Source organism: Hoplias malabaricus, chromosome 1, assembly GCF_029633855.1.
Source record: "Hoplias malabaricus isolate fHopMal1 chromosome 1, fHopMal1.hap1, whole genome shotgun sequence".
Classification (NCBI taxonomy): Eukaryota; Metazoa; Chordata; class Actinopteri; order Characiformes; family Erythrinidae; genus Hoplias; species Hoplias malabaricus.
The window spans coordinates 21,984,799-22,005,880 of record NC_089800.1 but is presented as its reverse complement, the minus strand read 5'-3'; the positions used below and the strand labels follow the sequence as shown (position 1 = coordinate 22,005,880).

Below are 21,082 nucleotides of genomic sequence, written 5' to 3'. Positions count from 1 at the left end.
ACAAGGAGAAGAAGAAGAAGAAGAAGAAGAAGAAGAAGAAGAAGAAGAAGAAGGAGAAGAAGAAGAAGAAGAAGAAGGAGAAGAAGAAGAACAAGGAGAAGAAGAAGAAGAAGAAGAACAAGGAGAAGAAGAACAAGGAGAAGAAGAACAAGGAGAAGAAGAACAAGGAGAAGAAGAACAAGGAGAAGAAGAACAAGGAGAAGAACAAGGAGAAGAAGAACAAGGAGAAGAAGAACAAGGAGAAGAAGAAGAAGAACAACAAGGAGAAGAAGAAGAAGAACAACGAGAAGAAGAAGAAGAACAACAAGGAGAAGAAGAACAAGGAGAAGAAGAAGAAGAACAAGGAGAAGAAGAACAAGGAGAAGAAGAAGAAGAAGGAGTAGGACAAGAAGGAGGAGGAGGAGGACAAGAAAAAGAAGGAGGAGGACAAGAAGAAGAAGAAGAAGAAGAAGAACCAACTTTTCCAGAATCAAGGTTTGGACTAAATGTGTGTGCGTGTCTATCCATAAATACAAGCAGCTGACCTCTGGTCTCCACTGGCTCCGTCCTGGTTGTTGTCAGGGGAAAAAGAGCCAGGAATACTGCAGGCCTCATCTGAATCATCCATCAGTGAGGACTTTTCTGAATCAGTGTATTCACTGCTGTAATCCATCGGAACCTCTGTGTCTGTGCTTGGACTCAACATATCTGTGACACAACCAGCAAGAGAGAAGATCAGAGATGAATAGAGAGATACAGATAGAGCTAAAACAAAAGTCAAAAAAGAGTCAAATAAAATGCTAGGATGCTCTAGCACCGCACGTTTATTAAATACACAGGAGGATTTCAAATTTCACAAATGTTTCATTACCTACAATAGTTTCTCCGAGACAGTCATGGGGCACTTTGTACGCACACCGTTTATGACAGTTGAATTTGCAGTCTGAACAAGGACAAAAGGAAAGTCATAAGTGATTACTGTAACATGAAAACATTCATAAACAACAAAAATTAACTCCAATGCGAGGGTCAAAAACAGTTCTTGATCATCTTTAGATGAACATTACTTACATTTAACTATAAACAGACAGAGTGGGTTTAAATTATACACACAGACAAATAAAAGTGGTTAATTTGTTCATTTGAGGTGATGCACATAAAAGCGGATGCAATACAAAGTGCATATATTATTAATTTCTTAATTCCGTGATAACACCCATCAGCACAGAGCTGGACAATAATTCAATATCCATATATTCAATAACAATGGTATGATTTTTAAACCCATTGACAATATTTCAATGCACATTATTTAGAGCGTGTCACTGACTGACAGCCATTAGAGGGCGCTGCCATCAGTTCACTGCAATAAGTTTTAAAGTTAGTTTAAATCTTAATATTGACAAAGCCATTATGTTTGTGTTTTGAGAGTGATGTCATATTCTTGGCAGTTTTACTGTGGCATTTATGTTGTTCGTAACAATATTGGAATTATATTGTATCGATCACAATTAAGAAATATATCATGATATAAACTTTGGCCACGTCGCCCAGCTCTACATCAACAAATGCCATAAACAATTCAGAACTGAACAGCACCAACTTTGAAGCCATTTTTGTAACCATGGTTTTTCCAATTAAATCTGAATATCTATTGTTAATTAAAATAAACCATTACTCACAATCGGATTATAAAAATATGATATCAGGAATCAGACCTTTACACTGCAGTCCCTGTCGGAAGAGGCCCCGGAGCAGCCTTTTGCAGAACTGGCAGACAGTGGGCCGTGTGTAGGAGTGCACTGCAAATGTGTGTGGCACTTTCACTTTGCTCATCAGGATTTTGTCCAAATGAACAGGTCGACCAGTGTAAAATCGTCGTGCTTCACTGGGAGTTCGGGGCTACAGAAATAAATAAATCAGATTTACTCTATTAATACTCAAAAGTGAAGATTTAACATTCTTGATGTACATTGTAAAATTTAAAAACCAGCAGCAGGGCTCCCGAGTGGCACAGCGGACTAAAGGCTACTCCTACTCTCAGTAGCGCAGTATGTGATCTGGGAGAGACTGACTGAGAGGTGGATTTGCTGATGATTATTAATGTTTTAGAATATTCAGCAAAACATTTGGGGGATAAAATTTAAGGAACGCATTACATTTTTTTTTACTTGACATTATTCACAAAATTCATGGTGATTTTGAAATGTTATTATAGCACAGTTATTTTGTGCAATGAACAGAGGTTTAAAATATATATAAAACTCCTGATTACAGTGGATTGTTCCCAAATGTTGTAAGTGAATGTTCTATTCATGTTTCACTTTAAATTTGTCACATGCCTTTTACATGAAATTCAAAACTGTAAAATCATGGTGGTTCACCAAAACACGTGAAATGTAGTCTTTGAATCTTTGTCAGTTAAATAAAAGGGAATTAACAGATACTTGGTTTTATTTCACTTTATGCAGAAATGCTCCATTTCCTGGAAACAGGATTTATATTTGATTTGAAGCACGAACCAGGTCAAATTATGCGATATTTTACACTTAAGCCACAAAATCTTTCAGCTGTTAGGGGGGAAAAAAAGCAAAAGTTTAAGGATTAATTAAAACACACACAGACACAAATTCTACCCCTGTGTATGTGTACATCAATGTGCTCTACCATTTGAGTGTGTGAACGAATGAGGTTGGTCTCTTCTGAGTTTGTACTCGTGCTAATGCTGCTGAGAGACTCGGTGGTAGAGAGACGGAGAGACTGGCTGCTGGTTAGAGACGTAGTTGACAGCCGTCTCTTTCTTGCCCCACTGCAGTTATTTGGAATGCTGAAAGCACAGCGTTTGTGGTAGTTCAGACCACAACCTGAAAATGAGATCAACATAAGAAAGGGGAAATATAATAAGAGAGAGATAAACACGTGAGAGGCACTTTAACAGAAAAACAGACAACAGCAAAAGAATTTTTATTCCTTCTCACCATCACATTTGAGACCTTGTCTCACAAGGCCAAACAGCATCTCACCACAGTGGTCACAGAAAGCAGGAGCACGGTATGAATGCACATTTAAAGCATGAGGACGAATCTGGAAATCCTCAAAAGTAGCAGCCGCTGCAGGGAAGATGCAAACAGGTGACAAATTCAGAAAAAATAGCACATATTAATATTAATAATATTCACAGCAACTTTAATAATAATGTATCTTTGGGAAAGCTTCTTAATGCTGCTAACACCAGACATTGCCTCAGCCATTTTTCTTTCATTTTTTTTTAAACACTACATTTAAAAAAAAAAAAAAAAAAAAAGCTATATTTCTCACCAGACAGCACCACCTCCACCAAATCTCCCTCTTGGATATCGCTTGCAGCCTTGACCAGTTGCAGGATGTTATTGCTGCCTGTGTCATGCTTAAAAAGAAGGATTTTGTCATAGATCCCATAGAAGCCACACTCAGGAAACTGAGAGAGAGAGAGAGAGAGAGAGAGAGAGACAGAGACAGAGACATTAATATTTGTTTCATGACAATGATATAAAGGTATTATCAACAAGTTCAGCAGATTAATGCAATGTTTCTGGGGGAATTCCAGTAGGGTGTTTCTGTACTGTAACTGATCCAGTTGACTGCCTGACAGCTGTATATCACTCTGCAGGTAGTAGATACATGAGCCTCAGAGCAAATCATGCATAGAACTGAGAAGTTGACATGAGAGCCTGCCTTAGAGACACTCACTGTGGTGCTAAGAAACTTTCAAGCTCACCATCACCTGACGTTTCAGTAAGAAAATCAAGTGTGGCAGTCTTGCGTGCCAAAATGACAACAAGAAAATAAGAGGAACAGGTACAAACCTGGCACCAAGGAGTGAGTCCCTTCAGCTTTGCCTTTCTGTTTTATCACAGCCCAAGTGGAGTTTAATAAACTTCACGCCTGAGCTGGCCCTGTTTCGTGTGTTGTGTCACATAGACAACTAGCTTGTGGGAATAATTAAATAATAGTAATAACAATAATAATAAATACAGATTTTTGCGTGCACACGGGTTACTAAATATTAAACTTCATTTCTGCCCAGTCCACAAATCTCTACCTCGTCTCTGTGCACAACAACACTGCCCAAGCCCTCAACTCATGACAACACATTGAAAGATATTGTTTTATCATTGTCCTTCTTACATGAGGAGTTTTCAAACAGACGTTATATGGCGGTATATCCAGTCCTAAAGGTTCACGTTACTATGCCGGTCTGCACTGGAGGGAATCTGGCGAGATCATATCTCTGTTTCCAGAAGCTCTACCTAGACACATTTCAACTTTTCTATGAGAGCTTTGTGGTGGCCAAGATAAGGTTTCTAGTGCAGTCTTTCTTTGCAGCTACACCTATTACGACTCTGATGAATTATGGAAGCCCTCCCCTTTCCTTTCTTCCTGCTTTTCTTTTGCCAACTTCTTTGCACATCATCAGCCCCAAGACTTCAAATAACTTAAATGATGACTTTAACTAATGACACAGCAGAAAAACAAAAAGCAACAGCACACCACCTGCATATGCCCTGACAGTGCATTGTGTGTGGGTTCCATACTGAAGCTCAGACTGGTGTAGATTAGAGGTCATTAAAAAAGCAATGTCAATCTAAGCTTAAATCGTACTGCATGAGAGCACTGCATTCCTGAACGGATACATCCGGTCCCTTAATAATATGAGAAACTAAAAGAGGATTTAAAATATGATATTTGGTGGATAGTAATGAAGTAAGTGTAACTGGTTACACAAGAGAGTAATGGCACCAGTCATGTTCCAGCGCTGTGTTAAAGAGGCTGGGCCAAGACAGAGCACCTCTCCAGGTCAGTGTCAGCGCAGCAGCGTCCAGCATCAGCGGGAGAGCGTGTGACACAAGGACGGAGGAGAATCTGAACCTGGCCTCATCACACATCTTTACTGTGAAATTTATTATTACATTTAAAGCTGTAACTAAGTTGCCAATAAATCTTAAACCAAAACTCTTCACAAATCATAATTTCACAGCAGATGGGTTCTACCTGATGGACAGAGTTTGCCTCAGTGTTTAATGCTTTATACTTTTAATAGACATCAGAGTCAGAATAATTAATGACATTGTGGTGAAATAATATTGAAACAAGAGTGACTCCGAAGTAATTTATTTTACTTAAAATTAGTCGATTAATCAAGAATTTTGTTACAGAAATGATAACAGGACGTTGGAGCCTTAGTAAATCATGATACATTTAATTCTGATACTTAAGTACATTCATTCATTGTCTGTAACCCTTATCCAGGCAAGAACACACCCTGGTGGAGGCACTAGTCCTTCACAGGGCAATACACAGTCACACATTCACTCACACCCTCACACCTACGAACACTTTTGAGTCTCCAATCCACCTACCAATGTGTGTTTTAGGAGCGTTGGAGGAAACCAGAGCACCCAGAGGTAACCCACGCAGACACAGGGAGAATACACCACACTCCTCACAGACAGTCACCCGGAGGAAACCCACGCAGACACAGGGAGAACACACCACACTCCTCACAGACAGTCACCCGGAGGAAACCCACGCAGACACAGGGAGAACACACCACACTCCCCACAGACAGTCACCCGGAGGAAACCCACGCAGACACAGAGCCTGACCTTCACAGACAGTCACTCAGAGCGGGACTCGAACCCACAACCTCCAGGATCCTGGAGCTGTGACAGAGACACTACCTGCTGCTACACTATGCCGCCCATAAACTTGAACACTTCTACTCTTAATACTTTCTACTTAATTTATGCACCAAGGTGTGATCATTGTTCTAAAGGATTTGTGGTGTACATAAGTCCCCTATAAACTTCATTTACATTGTGAACAAAACACCACTGCGTTTGATGCAGTAAAAAGAATAAGTTACAACCAGAGTGTTTTCTGCTCTGTGAGTTGGAGTGGACGGGTTGAGGTTGAGATCAAATGATGACAGCAACGAAAGAAGGCAGATGACTGCAGCAGCTCTAAAATACACACTGACATCTGCGCCAAGATTAAAAATGAATAAAGACAGAAAACAGACTATTTCAAAAACTTGCATGGAAATTCAGTCATTACGTTTAGACCAAAGAAACAGTCTGAAGACTTGATGTGCCACAAAAGCAAAGGTTTTGAACATATTCATGGTTCTCTGTAATTTTTTTATTTACAAAGTATATTATAAACCAAAACAAAGGGCCATTCAAATGTGAACCCAGCTTAAGGCCTGCATTAATCGGCCAAACATTCTAACGCAATTACAGTGTTGGCAGAAAATAACTGGCACAAGAAATGAGAATTTATGATGAAGAACATTCTGCTACCAACATGACACACACCTACAACACGAGTTTAGAGCCATTTCCAGAAAAATTGAGATAGTGTGTGATACAAAAATAAGAGAATGCAGTGATTATTAAATGTCTCAACCTATATTTAAACAGAAATAGTAGATAATAAAAGGGAAATCCAGACTGTTATTTATGTGTGTGGACAAGATGTTTGAACAGCATCAGAAAGCTAACATTACAAGTAAGATAAGTTAAACACTAGACATGACTGTATCTATACGAGAAATGACAGTCAAAAGCTGCCTGACAGAACAATATACAACCTTTTTTCTGTCCTATACATCAGCTGTGTTTGTAGGTCAAAACAAAATGTGAATATAAATGTATAAAACAACTGCGTGGGGTGGGAGTGATGAGGAAAGGAAAAAAAAAGTCCATGCATATTTCACAAAGAACTTTAATGACATGCAGTCATGGCAACGACAGCATAATGACATCCTCCTGAGCACTAGACAACCACTTGGAATGATGTGGGAATTTTCCTGCCCTTTGTGCTTGTGCATGATGGAACAAGTGTGTGAGTGCTCTAGACTATTTTTAGCCTACATGACGTCACAGTACTGAAGAGATGAGAGAGACAACAGGAATGTGAAATATCCCTGGGCCCTGACACTCTCCTACAGTCTAAGACCTTAAAGGCTGACACTTATTAATGAGACAAGCCACAGTATCGTCACAGATATGTTTGGCACAGCTGTGTATAATCTCATTACAATACTTCAATTTCAATCCTATACAAATGGCCTTCTAAAAGTAACTAAAGTAAATATAATATACAACAATGCACAAAGACGAGCTTGACTTTAACACGCAAATGTGACGAGGACAATGAACAGAAATATTACACAAAATGACTGCTTGTTTTATTCTACTGATCAAAAACTAGACAATAATACGGTCAGGTTTTTTAATGTCTAAATGGTCAGGGATTGTATGATGCACAATCATAATTGCACAGTGTAATTACAGTGAAATTAGATAGTATTTGAGTGGTGAAATACAAACTCACGGTCCGCTATATTGTTTCTTAGTTACTGAGTCTGAAAACACTGCAGGTAAATATCATCAGTGTGTGTTTAAAACAGTGGCAGTGATGGGTTTCAAATCATATTTGGGCTTTACACTGCTATCTCCGCCCATCCAAAAACTTTTATTGTTGCATAATATGTGTTATGTAAAGGCAGAAGTGAGCATGCAACTTTCAGATATCCAAAGAGCTACATTTAATTATTCCCTATTGGATCAAGAACAGTGTCTTAAGTTTTAAATGGCGGAACTTAGCTTATTTATAAAATGGAGTTACAACATGACAACAACCAGAACTGGTCTGGACATTAGCATATAACATATTTTAATGTAACTGCTATCACAACATTCCTCAGAGGAATCCTAATGAGGATATTCCCCCACTCAGTGCAGCCCTCCTTAAGGGTTTTGTGAAATTATCCACTTTACAAACACAACGTGTTAAAAAATCTCTGATCAGTACAATACCAGCTTTTATGAGTTTAATACAGTTCAATGCAACTTTCTACTGTGTGATTGTTTTTGTATACATTCTTTTAGGTGCTGAAGTACAGTAAAAAAAAAGCAACAGGGGGCTCCTGTGAAGAGTCTAAATTATAAAATATATTCTGCTTTCTTTAACACTTTGTTGTTCACTACATAATTCCATGTGTGTTCCTTCATAGTTTTAAATGTCTTCCACATTCATTTACAATGGAGAAAATAATAATAAACAAAACAAAACAAAGAGAAACCATTGACAGAGATGTTGTTCAAACTTTTGACTGGTGCGGTACATTTACAACATGAAAACAAAGGAAACCCTCCCCGAGTGGGCGTGTCCAAACATTTGACTAGTGCTGTATATATCAGCTATTTTCTCTCTTTAATTTATGTAAGTACAACTTACAGCTGGGCTAACCTTTTAAAAGTTCAGCACGTTATTGGACTGAGCAGATAAGTCATGCCTGTTCATTTTCAGTGTTATTTGTACTGTGTCTGTGTCCATTGTTCTCCTCTTGTTTTGTGTGATCGGATATTTTAAGCCATAGCACCTGACGAAACTGAATATAAAACATAATAATAATACAAGCAATTTTTTTCATTACACTGATTCAATTTTGTTCTCTAAATTAAAGAAAAAACAACAACACTGTCTCAGACTGATACAGGTATTAAAGCTAATGTCACAACCTGTATTTGCAAAACACACTGTTTGACAGGATCAATTTGCATTTGCAAACCATGCCTGCCACAGTCAAATGTGGATATGCAAAATGTAAAGAAATCCAGAACTGGCCTGTTATTAGTAGAAGAAATCTGTAAATCTGAGTTTGATAAGGAAGGTAGCACAAACAAGAAAAACGTAAAAGCAGACCTCACAGTTAAATGAAAATAATAATAATAATAATAATAATAATAAATAAATAAATTTGTAGCAATGTATAATCTCACAAACGTATATATATTAATGTAGCGCTCAGATAATTTGTAGGTGGATTGGAGACTCAAAAGTGTCCGTAGGTGTGAGTGTGTGTTGCCCTGTGAAGGACTGGTGCCCCCTCCAGGGTGTGTTCCTGCCTTGTGCCCAATGATTCCAGGTAGGCTCCGGACCCACCACCGCCCTGAACTGAATAAGGGTTACAGACAATGAATGAATAATATAATTTTCTAGAATAATTTCAGAAATAATAAATTGAAGAAGGCTATAGTGACTGCTTCATTTTAAATATCAAACAATGTCATTTCCAGCTTAAGAGATTTTTACAAAATCACGCCCCTAATGTTTCTTGTTTCTTATTGTGGCAGGTTTTTCTACATGGTTCTCACACACACAATCAGACCAGAGTCTTTCAGCTCGTGATGAAGTCAGAGCACTCAACCAAAAGTGGAAAACCTAGAACATGCTTTTCTGTGCAACACGTGGAACAAACTATTGCAACAATTTCAAAAAAAAAAAAAAAAAAAAAAAACTCAGGCAGTAGCTTTGGACTAATGCACTTCTGATTTGGTTGAGTCTTTGACTTCAGCACTCCTTTATAAAGAAAATGGTCTTTTTTTATAAAACTGAGGCTGGTGAAAAATATATTGAGGGCAAATTTGGACAAAAGCAAACTGAATCACCTGGTCCTGATATCAGTACATTAGGACATTCTTTGTGAATCAGATTTCACCTGCTCAATAAAACATTCTCTGCAAGGAGAAAACATTCTAAATGGTAGAAAGTACCATTGTGTGTGTGTGTGTGTGTGTGTGTGTGTTAGTCATAACTGGCTGTGGTAACTTGTTTTATACTTGAATATCTACCCAAGCATGTTCTCTGTAGGTAGACCTCAGCTGAGGCCTTATCTAGTGTGTGGTTGGTTGCCAATGTTTATTAAATAATCAGTGTGCAGATATGCTCTTTACTGGTCTATCAGCTGTATTACTATAATTGTGTACATTGCAGGCATTAGTGTATGCACACACACACACACACACACACACACACAGGATATGAATATTGTCATTTGGTTTTTTCATTTCATCTAGAAGTAGCATCATTTTTTCTTGATCCTCTTTTCAGTGTGCTGGTAAATAGAACTAATGTTTGCAAGTTTGGTGTGTTTGAGTGTGTGTGTGTGTAAGTGAGAGGGAGACTTTTGAGAGGAGGAAATTCAAAACGTTTCCCAGGGGCGCCTGAATACCTTAATCTGCCACCGACTACCATCTGTTTGTCTCGGCAAAATCAAGCTTCAACAGACCAGGCTGTTTCCAGTCTTCAGCTCGGTCCAGGTTTGTTGAGCCTTTTCTCACCGCAGCCTCAGCTTTCTGCTCTTGGTTGACAGAACTGGAAGACCACCCGTCTGAGACGCTTTCCTGCTCACCAGAAATTATACGGAGTGGCGAGTTACTACAGAACTCACGTCAGCTCCAACCAGTCTCATCAAGAAACAGTACATGCTCACTGGTTGTCCTTTCTCTCTCTCCACCATTCTGAGTAAATTCTAGACGATGTTGGTGTGAAAATTCAGGGCTCTCGGAAGCTAGACATTTTATCAGAAATAACTTGAAACTGACTAAAGTAATCAATATATTTCACTGTTTATTCCATAGTTAATAACACTCACAATACACCCATGCTACAAGATCCTGAGTTTGATAATTACATCAAAATAGGATGGACATCCTTACACCAGTAGGGGAAACTAGGAAAGCTTTAATTAGAGGCAAAATATTATAATCCTCATCCTACAAAAAAGAAAACAAATCAAATTTAGAATAGGAGATTAAATAATTCAAAAATACGTACATATAAATATCAATATTTATCGCAATATTCGATAATCGAAAACTGTTTCAATAACAGTGATGTGATTTTTAAACACATTTTCAATATTCCAGTACACATTATTTACAACGTCCGTCACTGACTAACGGTCATTAGAGGGCGCTGTCATTAGTTCAGCACTTAATTTATTGTTTTTCATTTCCCCTCCCCCTCAACCATAACTTATATTTAGTTTAAAAATATGAATAAATGACAAAGCCAATAGGTTTAGGTTTGTCAGTGATACTATGCTTTTTTCTTGTCAATTTTTCTGTCTCTTTTTATATTGTTCACATCAATTTTGGAAATCGTATCGACAGAAACTATATATAATATATCGTGATATAAATGTTGGCAGTATCGTCCAGCCCTATACTACAAAACTGATAACAGAATTAAATGCTTTGAAGCAGCCACTCATGAGCCTAATGTTAACACACTCAATGCCCTAATACTGAACTGTGGGCCAGAACCAATCCTCTGGTATGATGTGAGATGTATGTGGAAGAAAGGTTTCCTTAAAGACACGTGGACTTACTTTAAAGCATGTTTGTAGGACAAGTAAAGATTATAGGGCACATGGGTGATCGATGTTAAAAGAATCTTTATGAAATTAAAGGAACACTAGGTAATATTTTTACCGAAAAATTACAGCTTCAAAATCATTGTGATGCTCCACTGACCTGTAATAGGGAGAATAGAGCCTCTGTGGTCGCTACTGTGGTCTCAGTACTGCAGAAACTGCACTACGTAACTTGTGGAAAAGCCTAGGAAACCATTCCCCCTCCCCACTGATTTCAGCACAGGGCTATGAAAATGTAATTAAACTAATGGAAGCTTTTTTTCAAAAAACCCAAATCTTACCTAGTGTTACTTTAAATGGTGATTTCTGATACATTCTCACAAGCATTTTCTCGCTTCAAAGTTGCTTTACATTAAATTTTGTGAGTACTATACCAAAATTTAGAAAATCAGGGACTTTGTTTTTGCAAAAGTTTGCAGAAGTTGGATAAATCCAGATTCAAAAGATAAGTCATAAAATCTCTTGATTTCACTAAAAAATACAGAATTAGAGGGAATTTAACAGACACTTTCAAGTTATGTGCTACCTACGACCAAATTCCACAAACAAAGAACCCCTTTTATTCTTGGGAATGGGAACATGAGAGGTGAAAAAGAGCAAGAAGAGACACGGTTGAGGGGGAGGGGTAATGAAAGGCACTGAAAGGCATTAATTTACTGCACTGAAATGGGCTTTTGTGACCCAGCCAGCTGAAGCAAGAGGGCAGGTAAGCCAATAGGAATGCCTCAGTGATCCCTGGGCCACGAATCTGCTGCTAGGCCTGTTTTAATACAGCAGGACACAGTGAGAGAGCATTACATTCAAACACGTCAATCCCAAACCTAAGTTACAATCCCACCGGTCAGCACCTCCACTTAAATCCTTCTGCTTATACTGACAGGTGCAAATACCAGCATGTAATCTTTTTAAGACTATTTATTAGTCACTAATACACACAGTGTGATATGAAGAAAACACTGAAGCCTAAATGTTGAGCCAAGAGCAGAGATATCCATCCATTTATAGTTGGTCTTAAAAAAGCAAACACATTATTTCTGTTGAACTCTCAGTGCTGAGCGACTGCTTCTGACCAAAGTAACAGTCGTCACAATTCACTACAGCAGAGGTTCTCAAACATTTTAAACCAAGAATCACCCATTTTCAAACCAAAACCACCAAGTACCACCAATGAGTCATATCACAGAAACTCTCTCTCGCTCTCTCTCTCTCACACACACACACACACAATATTTATAAACAATAGGCATCTGCATTTAGTGCTGACCCTAGCCGTGCTGTGGTTGGGACCAGATCAGTGAGCTTCATGCACATATCAGGTTCAGCATCCATTTTGATACAGTACTTGGACTTGGTCTTGTCATCTCTTTGACAAATGGTAAACAAAGTTCTTCATCAGTTTGTATGGTTTACCTGCTTTTGTGGTCCTCAAGATAGCATTGTAAGACATTCCTTAGGATGTGGAAGCAATATTCTTTACTGTGGATGTGCTCTGCTTCAGATCTTTAAAGGAATAAAATGTAAGAATTGGCTTTTTTTGCTGACTGTAATTCATGAATGATCCCTCACACTCATCTCTCTCTCTCATATAAACATGACCGGCTCTCTGGGCTTTTACTAACACACACTTTCCCTGTCTCTTTCTCACAGACAAACACACACACCCCACTTTCTTTCATTCATTGACACCCACACACACACACAGTGATATTTAGTTACAAACATCTCTCTGGGCTTCAGCTGATGTTGATCCGGGGGAATGTATGTAATCGAATAAAATAATGTTGACTTCATGATAAAACCCATATCACTCTGGTCCGTGTTAAAAAATCACACATATCAAACTGGTCCATGTTATTACAACCATAAAGTGTAACTTTGGTGGTTCACTAGCTGTTATAACCACAGCAACCGATAGTAAAGCACTTGTTGCCAGAATCGATGTCCAATGCTAATAGCTGAGCTAACCTGGCTAAAGTTAGCAGGTGCTAGCACTCGCCCTCATTTATCAGTGACTCTCAGAACCGGATTATAACCCTGTCCTCAATGAAGCTTGGGTTCCACAGACACAAAGTGTAACTTCAGTCGTTTAATCCACACAGCAACTGGAGAAAAGCACTTACTACCAGAATCAGTGTCTAACACGAAAAAGTGAGCTAATCCGGCTAAAGTTAGCAGCTGCAAACCACTCACTGCTCAGTGACTCTCACAAACTTATTATAACACATTGTCAACAAAGCTATCACTAACTAGCACCGCAACACATGAAGGAAGTTACAGTGCAAGTTATTTATTACTCCACATTGTGTCCTCAGGTCTGTTAGAGCTCACTCTACTGTGTAAATTCAGTCCAGTACTAACTCGTGTACGGCCGCTCATTCTCTCTCTCTCTCTCTTTCTCCTCCTTGCTCCCTCTACCATATAACCTCCGTACCAGGAATACCAAAGTAGATTCTTATTGTAGCGAGGTAAACACCCATGAGATTTGTGAGTCCTCCGCCCTGTGATTCAGAATTTGATTAGTGCAGTAACCAGCAGAGGACCTCTATTCTCCCCACTGCAGCTCCGTGGAACATCACAATCATCTAGAAGCTGTAATGTTAAGGTATAAATACTACATATTGTTCCTTTAAGTTCAAAAATTATAAGTTGCCTAAATTAATTTTTAAAATCATAGTTAATGCAAAAATTTATTTAATTTAAACAAAATTGTGAAAACTCTGAAACAGACTGTGTAATTTACACATGCAAACTTTAGCCTTTCAAGCATTCAATAATTACTTTTTCAGTGAATGTAGTACATTTTTAGATGTGATCTGTATACTACCTCAGGATGCTCACCTGAATGTACCAGTGGTACACATACATGGACTTTAAAATATTTCCTGACTTCACACTTTTCAAAATTGTATTCATGTTCTTGCAGCTCTACTCTCAGTATACCGTTTAGATTTTAGACTTATCCTGCTGTTAAAATACACCTCAAGAGAATTGATTAAAGGAATGTGTGTGGAATATTTAAATAGTTCTTCATCAGAGCCAATGAACAATAATAAATATTAGAAATTAAAAAATGTGTTTTTATAAACACGCAATACCCGTGTACAACATAACATCAAATAGTGTTAAATGTATGCCTTAAAAGCACAAGCAACTTTTTCAAATTCATTTTTTTAAGTGCCTTTACATACTACACGCTGTCTTCCCCAGAATGTATTCAAATCATGAAAGCTCAGGGTGAAACTACATAACTGGTCTGAGACCTGAGGAAAAAGGCACACTTCCTCTATGAAATTCTATGAAAAGCTGCATGCTTTTTGTCCTATACTTTCTTTAACTTCCTTTTAATACTCATGCATGAGTGGTCATTCCTTTGAATAGTCAAATACTCAACCTTTATTCAAATACAAAATGAAAGTGTGCAAACCCACACTGCATCCATACAAGTGTGTCAAAGTGAGATAGAAGAAAACTCACTAAAACACATGGATACATTACAGTACACAGATATATTTACTCTTTTACTGCAATTGGAAAAACATGCGCTTTTTTTATGGGACATTAAGAAAAATTTAATTTTCCAGTGTGTGTGCACATCTGTGCCTACCAATCCACCTCATCTCCAATAACAGCACGGCCTAGGTCTATGTAAGAGCACAAAGACAAGGTTAAACTGTGATAAATGGGTACAAAACGTGTGGTGAAATAAGAGTACTCCGCAAAAACAAGGACGGCAAATGAAGAGAACTAAGAAAAAACGCCAACATGTGAATGGTGCTGCAGTGCTTGATCCTTGTGGTAATTTGATGAAAGCTTGTCACAGACCTTAAGCTCTTGAGGAACCGAGTTCATTTGTGGAAAAGTGATATCTGACCCATTCAATAGAAATGTAAACAAGCAAATGGCTACTTTGCAGTTGGACTCTGTGTTTTCTGTGTACAAAGTCTGACATTAAAACTACTTCTTTAAGCTAAGCAACCCGTATTCAGACAGATTCAGCCTTGCTTAAAGAATTAACAGATTTCCTATTTATTTTACTGCTGTTTTTGCTCAGATCAAGTTTATATCTTACATAAGACACAAACACACACTTTGCTTATACATGCAATGCTAAGTCTACGTTTTTACCAGCTCCTTATTCACATTCCCATTTAAAAGTTAAATGTTAAAACTTGTGGCAGGGGCTGAATAACGCTATGTTCCAAACCACACACACAACTGAACTTTACTCTCTATGCTACTCAGTGGCCTTCTACTAAAGATTTAGTCATTTTAATATCACATTGTTATAGGATAGTAGTTATCCTGTCCAAATAAACTATTTCAGTCATTTTTCTGACCTACTGTACAATGAGCGGTTAAAAGGATATATTAAATCCATGTAAGTTGACATGTGGGTGCATATTCCATCGTATCCTGGGGTAAAGGAGTTTTGTGTGGGGTTTTCTCAGGAATGGTGGGGCTGGAGAAGTCAGTCAGTGAAGTTCAGGAACAAGTCTAAGCTCAGCTGCTCAACAATGGGCCACACTCAAATCCACAAAATGACCTAAAAAAACAAATGTCTCTTCTCTATATGTAGGATTTGGACAAAATAGTAGCCATCTTATCACCCACCATCTATTTTGAAGGCCTAGAAAATAAGGTCATTGAGTGTTAGGGTCATTCAGGACAGGACGTTTTTCTCTGGTGGGCTGTTCTCGGAACACTTGTGACTAGGGTTGTGCAGTACAATGTTAATACCATACACCGCAGTATGTAAAAATCTGGATCTCTCTATCTCAAAAAAGCTTCAAAATTATGTGTGTGGTGTGTCAAATTTCTGTTCTGTGTCTGACTAAGTTAAGTTCATTCATGCGCATTTAAGAGAGCCACAGGGAGGGTGCGGAAGGGGCAAAACCATCTGCTGTGGTGTGCTAAACCACAAGTGCCTGTTAGCTGGACAGCTATGCTGCTAAACAGTGTAGAATATTTTTGTTCCTCCAGCACCAACTGAAATTTGCTCTCTGAGAAATGGGTTTTTATGTCGTGTCGGGGTGCACAGTTGAGCTGTGCTAAAATGAACTGCACAGCGCTAAAAACCCTTCACTCAACTTTGTGCTCACAGATATGAGGCTCACGTAGCCCGAGCGTGCACCCCCCCCCCAACCCCAGGTAATACTGTATACTGTGGTAACATTCTGAGATGTTATGATATTATGAAAAAATTAAATAAAACCCATCCATACTGGCGACAGTCTAAAAACTCCTAAGCAGCCACTCCCAGCCATTTTCACCCACAATTCATATCCAGGGGAAATCCAACATAAACATTACTGATAAAAAAAAATGACATTTTGCCAGGTCATCCATCCCAACAGGGCTTTATACACATTCTAGTTTAAATGGATTTATCCATATAATAGACTTCATATTTGAAATGTGTGAAATCTATTGTGCAGTTCTGCTCTGGTTGAACCTCTTTAGTTATTGCAGTGGAATATCAATTGCCTTTGTATTCAACCCCACTGTGATGGTCCAACAATGCTCTAATGCACATGATACAGCATACAATTATCTTCATGAGATGGATCGGGTGTGCTGAGGGTCAGAACTGTTGAAACTGCACATGGAAATGGGTCCCCTAGACTGCAGCAGAGAACTGAAAATAAACAGCACAACTTCCTCTCATTAAAAGTGCTATAGCCAGACTGTGGGCCTTGATGTGTGAACCAGTTTGCCACAAAGAATCTGCATGTTTGTTTTTTCTTTTTTTTTTTTTGGTTCAGAGCAGAGCTAAATGAAGCATGAAAATCTTTTGGGTGTGGGGCAGTGCCAGTCTCTAAAAACGCCACTGATATAGCACCCATTGTACGGTATTTTGTGAAGCGAATCTGAGAATGAGGCCTTGTCTCAATCCAGCATCTACACCCTCTGCTTATCCACTCACACGGAGTGTCCCCAAAGCCATTCCTGTTGTGAAGCAGTGGATAATATAATCCTCTAACACATATCGAACTTCAACACAGACTTAACCACAAATTATAAGAAGGGAGTAAACAACAAACAAGTGCTAGTTATTTAGTCTTTTATTTTCAGTACCATGTAATGGCATGTTTATTGTAAGTTTTAAGGTAGTTTAAACTATTTGGACAAACCTATAGATAGAGCACACATTTTGTGCTGTTGCCTGATGTCAAATATAAAGTGTCAGGCCAAAACGGTAAGTCATGAGAAACAGCCGCACTGAGAAATCAGGCTGTTGTTTAACACTCTTTAATAAATCTACAGACACAGCAGAGACAAGGAGAGAGTTTTTAAAAAAGAGCTTCAGTAACAGAGCTGAGAAGAACAGACAAAGGAACTAAAATCTCTAGTTTTTAAAAAGATGACTGCATCTAATAGAAAATGATGGACACATTGCTATTTTTTTAACACATTCCTGGAGAAATCTTTCACAGACAATGGATCACAGGGGAGAAACACATTGTGAGAAATAATTGTGGGATCCTTACACATCAAAACATAAAGTCACAGCTGTGGACACTCCCACACGGCCAGTCCACCTCCCAGTGTGTGTTTCTGTGCTGTGGGGGAGCACACCAAACTCCTCAGGGCAGTGACCCGATGTGAGTCTTGAACCCACGACCCCAGGACTCAGTTTTAATCCTCCTAAACAAGACTTGGCCCAATCGAAATTTTACAGTTTCACAAACACAAAAAGAAGAAATTGTTTGATTGAGTGAAACTTACATTTGCAGCGTATTAATAAAGCTCTTCATAATCATCTTTTGGGTCACAGACGACACCAAATGATCCGGTTTTGAAAGCAGAAAGATCTGTGTCATATCTGTTGACACCTTCCTTTTATGTGTGGATACGAATCAACGAAATCAAATATAATCACATATAAATATTACATAAACAATAAGAATGGGAGGTGGCATACAATCAAAGTTCACTCTCCAAGCAGCTGTCAATAACACAAAGTCTCATTAATAGATTCAAATATCTTATAAATACATCTCATGACCTTTTCCAGTTTATGAAATCCTAAAAAAATTAATAGGCAAAAAAAAAAAATGCTTATATCCCCACCTTAAAAAATACTCCATTCATTAAACATTGTCAAATATTTAAACCAAGAACTAACACAGCTACAGTGCGCACAAACAACTGAATCAAAACAAAGATGTATTTTGTAATGGACTCTAGCCTTATTCTGAAATCTTGTTTTCATCCTGAGAATATTAAATCCTTAAACTCAAGAGGCTCTATACTAAATTAGTTGGTTAGCGCACTTTTACTTATTTTCTACATTGTTTTTCCATGATTGTGTTGGACAGATTGTAAAATATACAAATAACACATTATCATTTTACACTCTAGTTTCAAAATTAAATAAATATCACTGAACAGTCAGTCACTCTACCACAGCCTATTACTGTCATTATCCTACAAGTTATTACTGATTAAACCAACCGTGCTAAAGATCACACTCTTCAGGACAGGTGCCTAAAACTTTCCTCTGTGATGTCTTTCCTGAGCAACATTTCAAAGCGAAATCTGTGCCTATATATCGAATTAAAAAAATTTAAATAAAAGACACATTTAACACAAAAACACAGCCTAATATGGTGTATAAGTGTTTTACATAAACAAGTAAACAAGAATTAAAATACTGATTCACTCCAAACACTAAGAGGATTTCAAACCAGTCAAACCCTGGACTCACAAATCCTGTTTAAGCTCAGAATTGTTATTATTATTATTATTATTATTAAGTGGAACACCCACCTTTTGGTCCACGATGGAGCAGGCCACCTGTTTGACGTAAGCAAGGTCCGCTGTTTGTGGAAGCAACACAGACTCTCGGGTCAGTCCAATCTGTATGATGAAGGAGACACCGGCTGGTGCGGAGGAACCGCAGACTCCCTGAGACAGAGCCATGTCCAGTGCAGAGATCTGGGACGAAGGAACCGGGGTGACATGCTGTGTTAGCACTGACCCAGGAGGAGGAGTGCAGTCTGGGGGGAAAAACACCTGCGACAGGAGTCCTGAGGGCATCTCTGGGCTGCCATTGGCCATCATGAAGAGCACCGGTCAGTGAGGGGTAGTGGGTGAATATAACCTTACGTGGGTAAGGAGTAAACCCCAACACGTTCAGTCCGCTCCCTCGTAAAGACTAGAACTCCTGCTCTGTGAGACTCTGCCTCTAGAACGGGAAAAAAGCTCCCCTTTCCAGGAAGCTTAACTTCTTGCTTCTTCCGTTCTCCGCAATTTACAAAATAACATACGCCCTTTCACTCTTTTCATTTCAGATGGCGTTGAGGTGAGTAAACGAACTGCTGTAACCCATCTTTCAAAAACAAAGACCCCTCCTCAGCTTTCTTAAGCCTCCCCCCCTCCCTTTATTTTCTTCCGTTTCTCTGCCAAAGCCGCTTTGGAGGTAAGAAAGTCCGAACTTTAGCAGGAAACACATCAAAGGGAGAAAGGGGAAAGCATATAAGGAATAAGAAAAAGAAAATAAGCTCTTAGCTTGTCTGTACAAGATGGCCTCCGAGTACAGGAAATAACGAAGTCAAGAGAGAGAGCCTGGATAAGCTTGCTTTGCAAGTCGAGCCGTGTTTCAGTTTCTTACCGAGTTGAACCACACCGAGTACGCGCTAAGCTTGAGACCGAGTGAAGACACGCCCCTTTCCCGTGGCTCCGCCTCAAACTGTGCGGAGAGAAAATGGCGTGACGGACAGGCCTCTCGGCCAATCAGAGGTAGGAGGTATTGTCACGTACAAAATAGTCGTCTTTTATTTTCTTCGGGGTTAAAGCGCGCAGTATTACAGTTTATTTCGCTAGTCCCTTTCTGCTATAAAAGAAATTACACAGACAAAATAAATAAGGTCCGAAGAACTGAAATTTGATCAGATATTGCTACTTTTTACTCAATGTTCCTCAACTGATGCTACAGTTAAGGCTAATGTTGCTGAATTGTTCACGTCTTTTTGTTTGTTTGTTTGTTTGTTTGTATTTACTCATAGCCCCATAACAGCCTGGCTAACTCCCTCTTTGTTTAAACAGAATGACACAAATTGTAGCAAATATTTATTCCAAAACATCAGATCTGACAGTGATTTAGCATTATTTTAAAAATGTTTTATTCTTGTACTGTTTTTTCCGTGTTTATTTCAGCAGGATATTGACAGACTTTTTGTAGAGCACTGAAATGGTAAATACAAGCAATGTGAGGAAAAATGCCAAGAAGTTAAAAAAGATTGCAGGCCATTTGATACAAACTCTGTGTCCACACAAAGCCACATGGCCATAAGACGTACAGAAATAGGCCTTGCATTCTGCAGCTAAAATTAAACGGACTTCCGTAGAAATACCAAGCACTCTTTTGCGGATAAAAGTCAGATCCCTTTGACACAGAGAACACAATGTCTGCTTTTTCTGAAAACAAGTTTAAATATGAGCCCAGTATTTCTGCATGACATTGATGTATCACTCTCTCTTTGCATAATATAAGTTATTTTCTTGATGCAGCAGTGGACTGTATGACGTTACAACAGTTTTCTGAAGTACCCACAAGCCCATGGGGCTATATTTATCACAGTAGTGTGACCTTCTCATTAAATTCTGTCTGAAGGATTGAAGGTCACTCACAGGCCTTTCTCTCCATAGACTGATTTTTATTTTCCAGATTTCCTGAATATGTGCAGTACATTATGTGCAGCCTTGAGTTGATAAAATACCTATTTGAAAGGTTTCTATCACAAAGTTTGGCAGAAAGTGATGAGTCATGATCAACATGCAATGACTGAGCACTTTGTGGATGCTCCTTTAAAACCTTTTATATTTAAACTCAAA

General features: G+C 38.6%; 1 protein-coding gene across 1 annotated transcript in view; it reads right to left on the bottom strand.

Moving 5' to 3' along the window:
• The window catches only part of prkd2 (protein kinase D2), a 32,396-nt gene extending 12,490 nt beyond the window's left edge, over positions 1–19,906 (bottom strand). Inside the window, exons 1-7 of the mRNA XM_066655503.1 lie at positions 19,016–19,906; positions 3,298–3,436; positions 2,958–3,089; positions 2,647–2,843; positions 1,698–1,881; positions 851–922; positions 525–687 (exon numbers count right to left, since the gene is read on the bottom strand). Coding sequence (XP_066511600.1) covers positions 525–687; positions 851–922; positions 1,698–1,881; positions 2,647–2,843; positions 2,958–3,089; positions 3,298–3,436; positions 19,016–19,309 — 1,181 coding nt within the window. The 5' untranslated portion in view covers positions 19,310–19,906. The remainder of the gene's footprint in view (positions 1–524; positions 688–850; positions 923–1,697; positions 1,882–2,646; positions 2,844–2,957; positions 3,090–3,297; positions 3,437–19,015) is intronic.
• Positions 19,907–21,082: the final 1,176 nt, after the last annotated feature.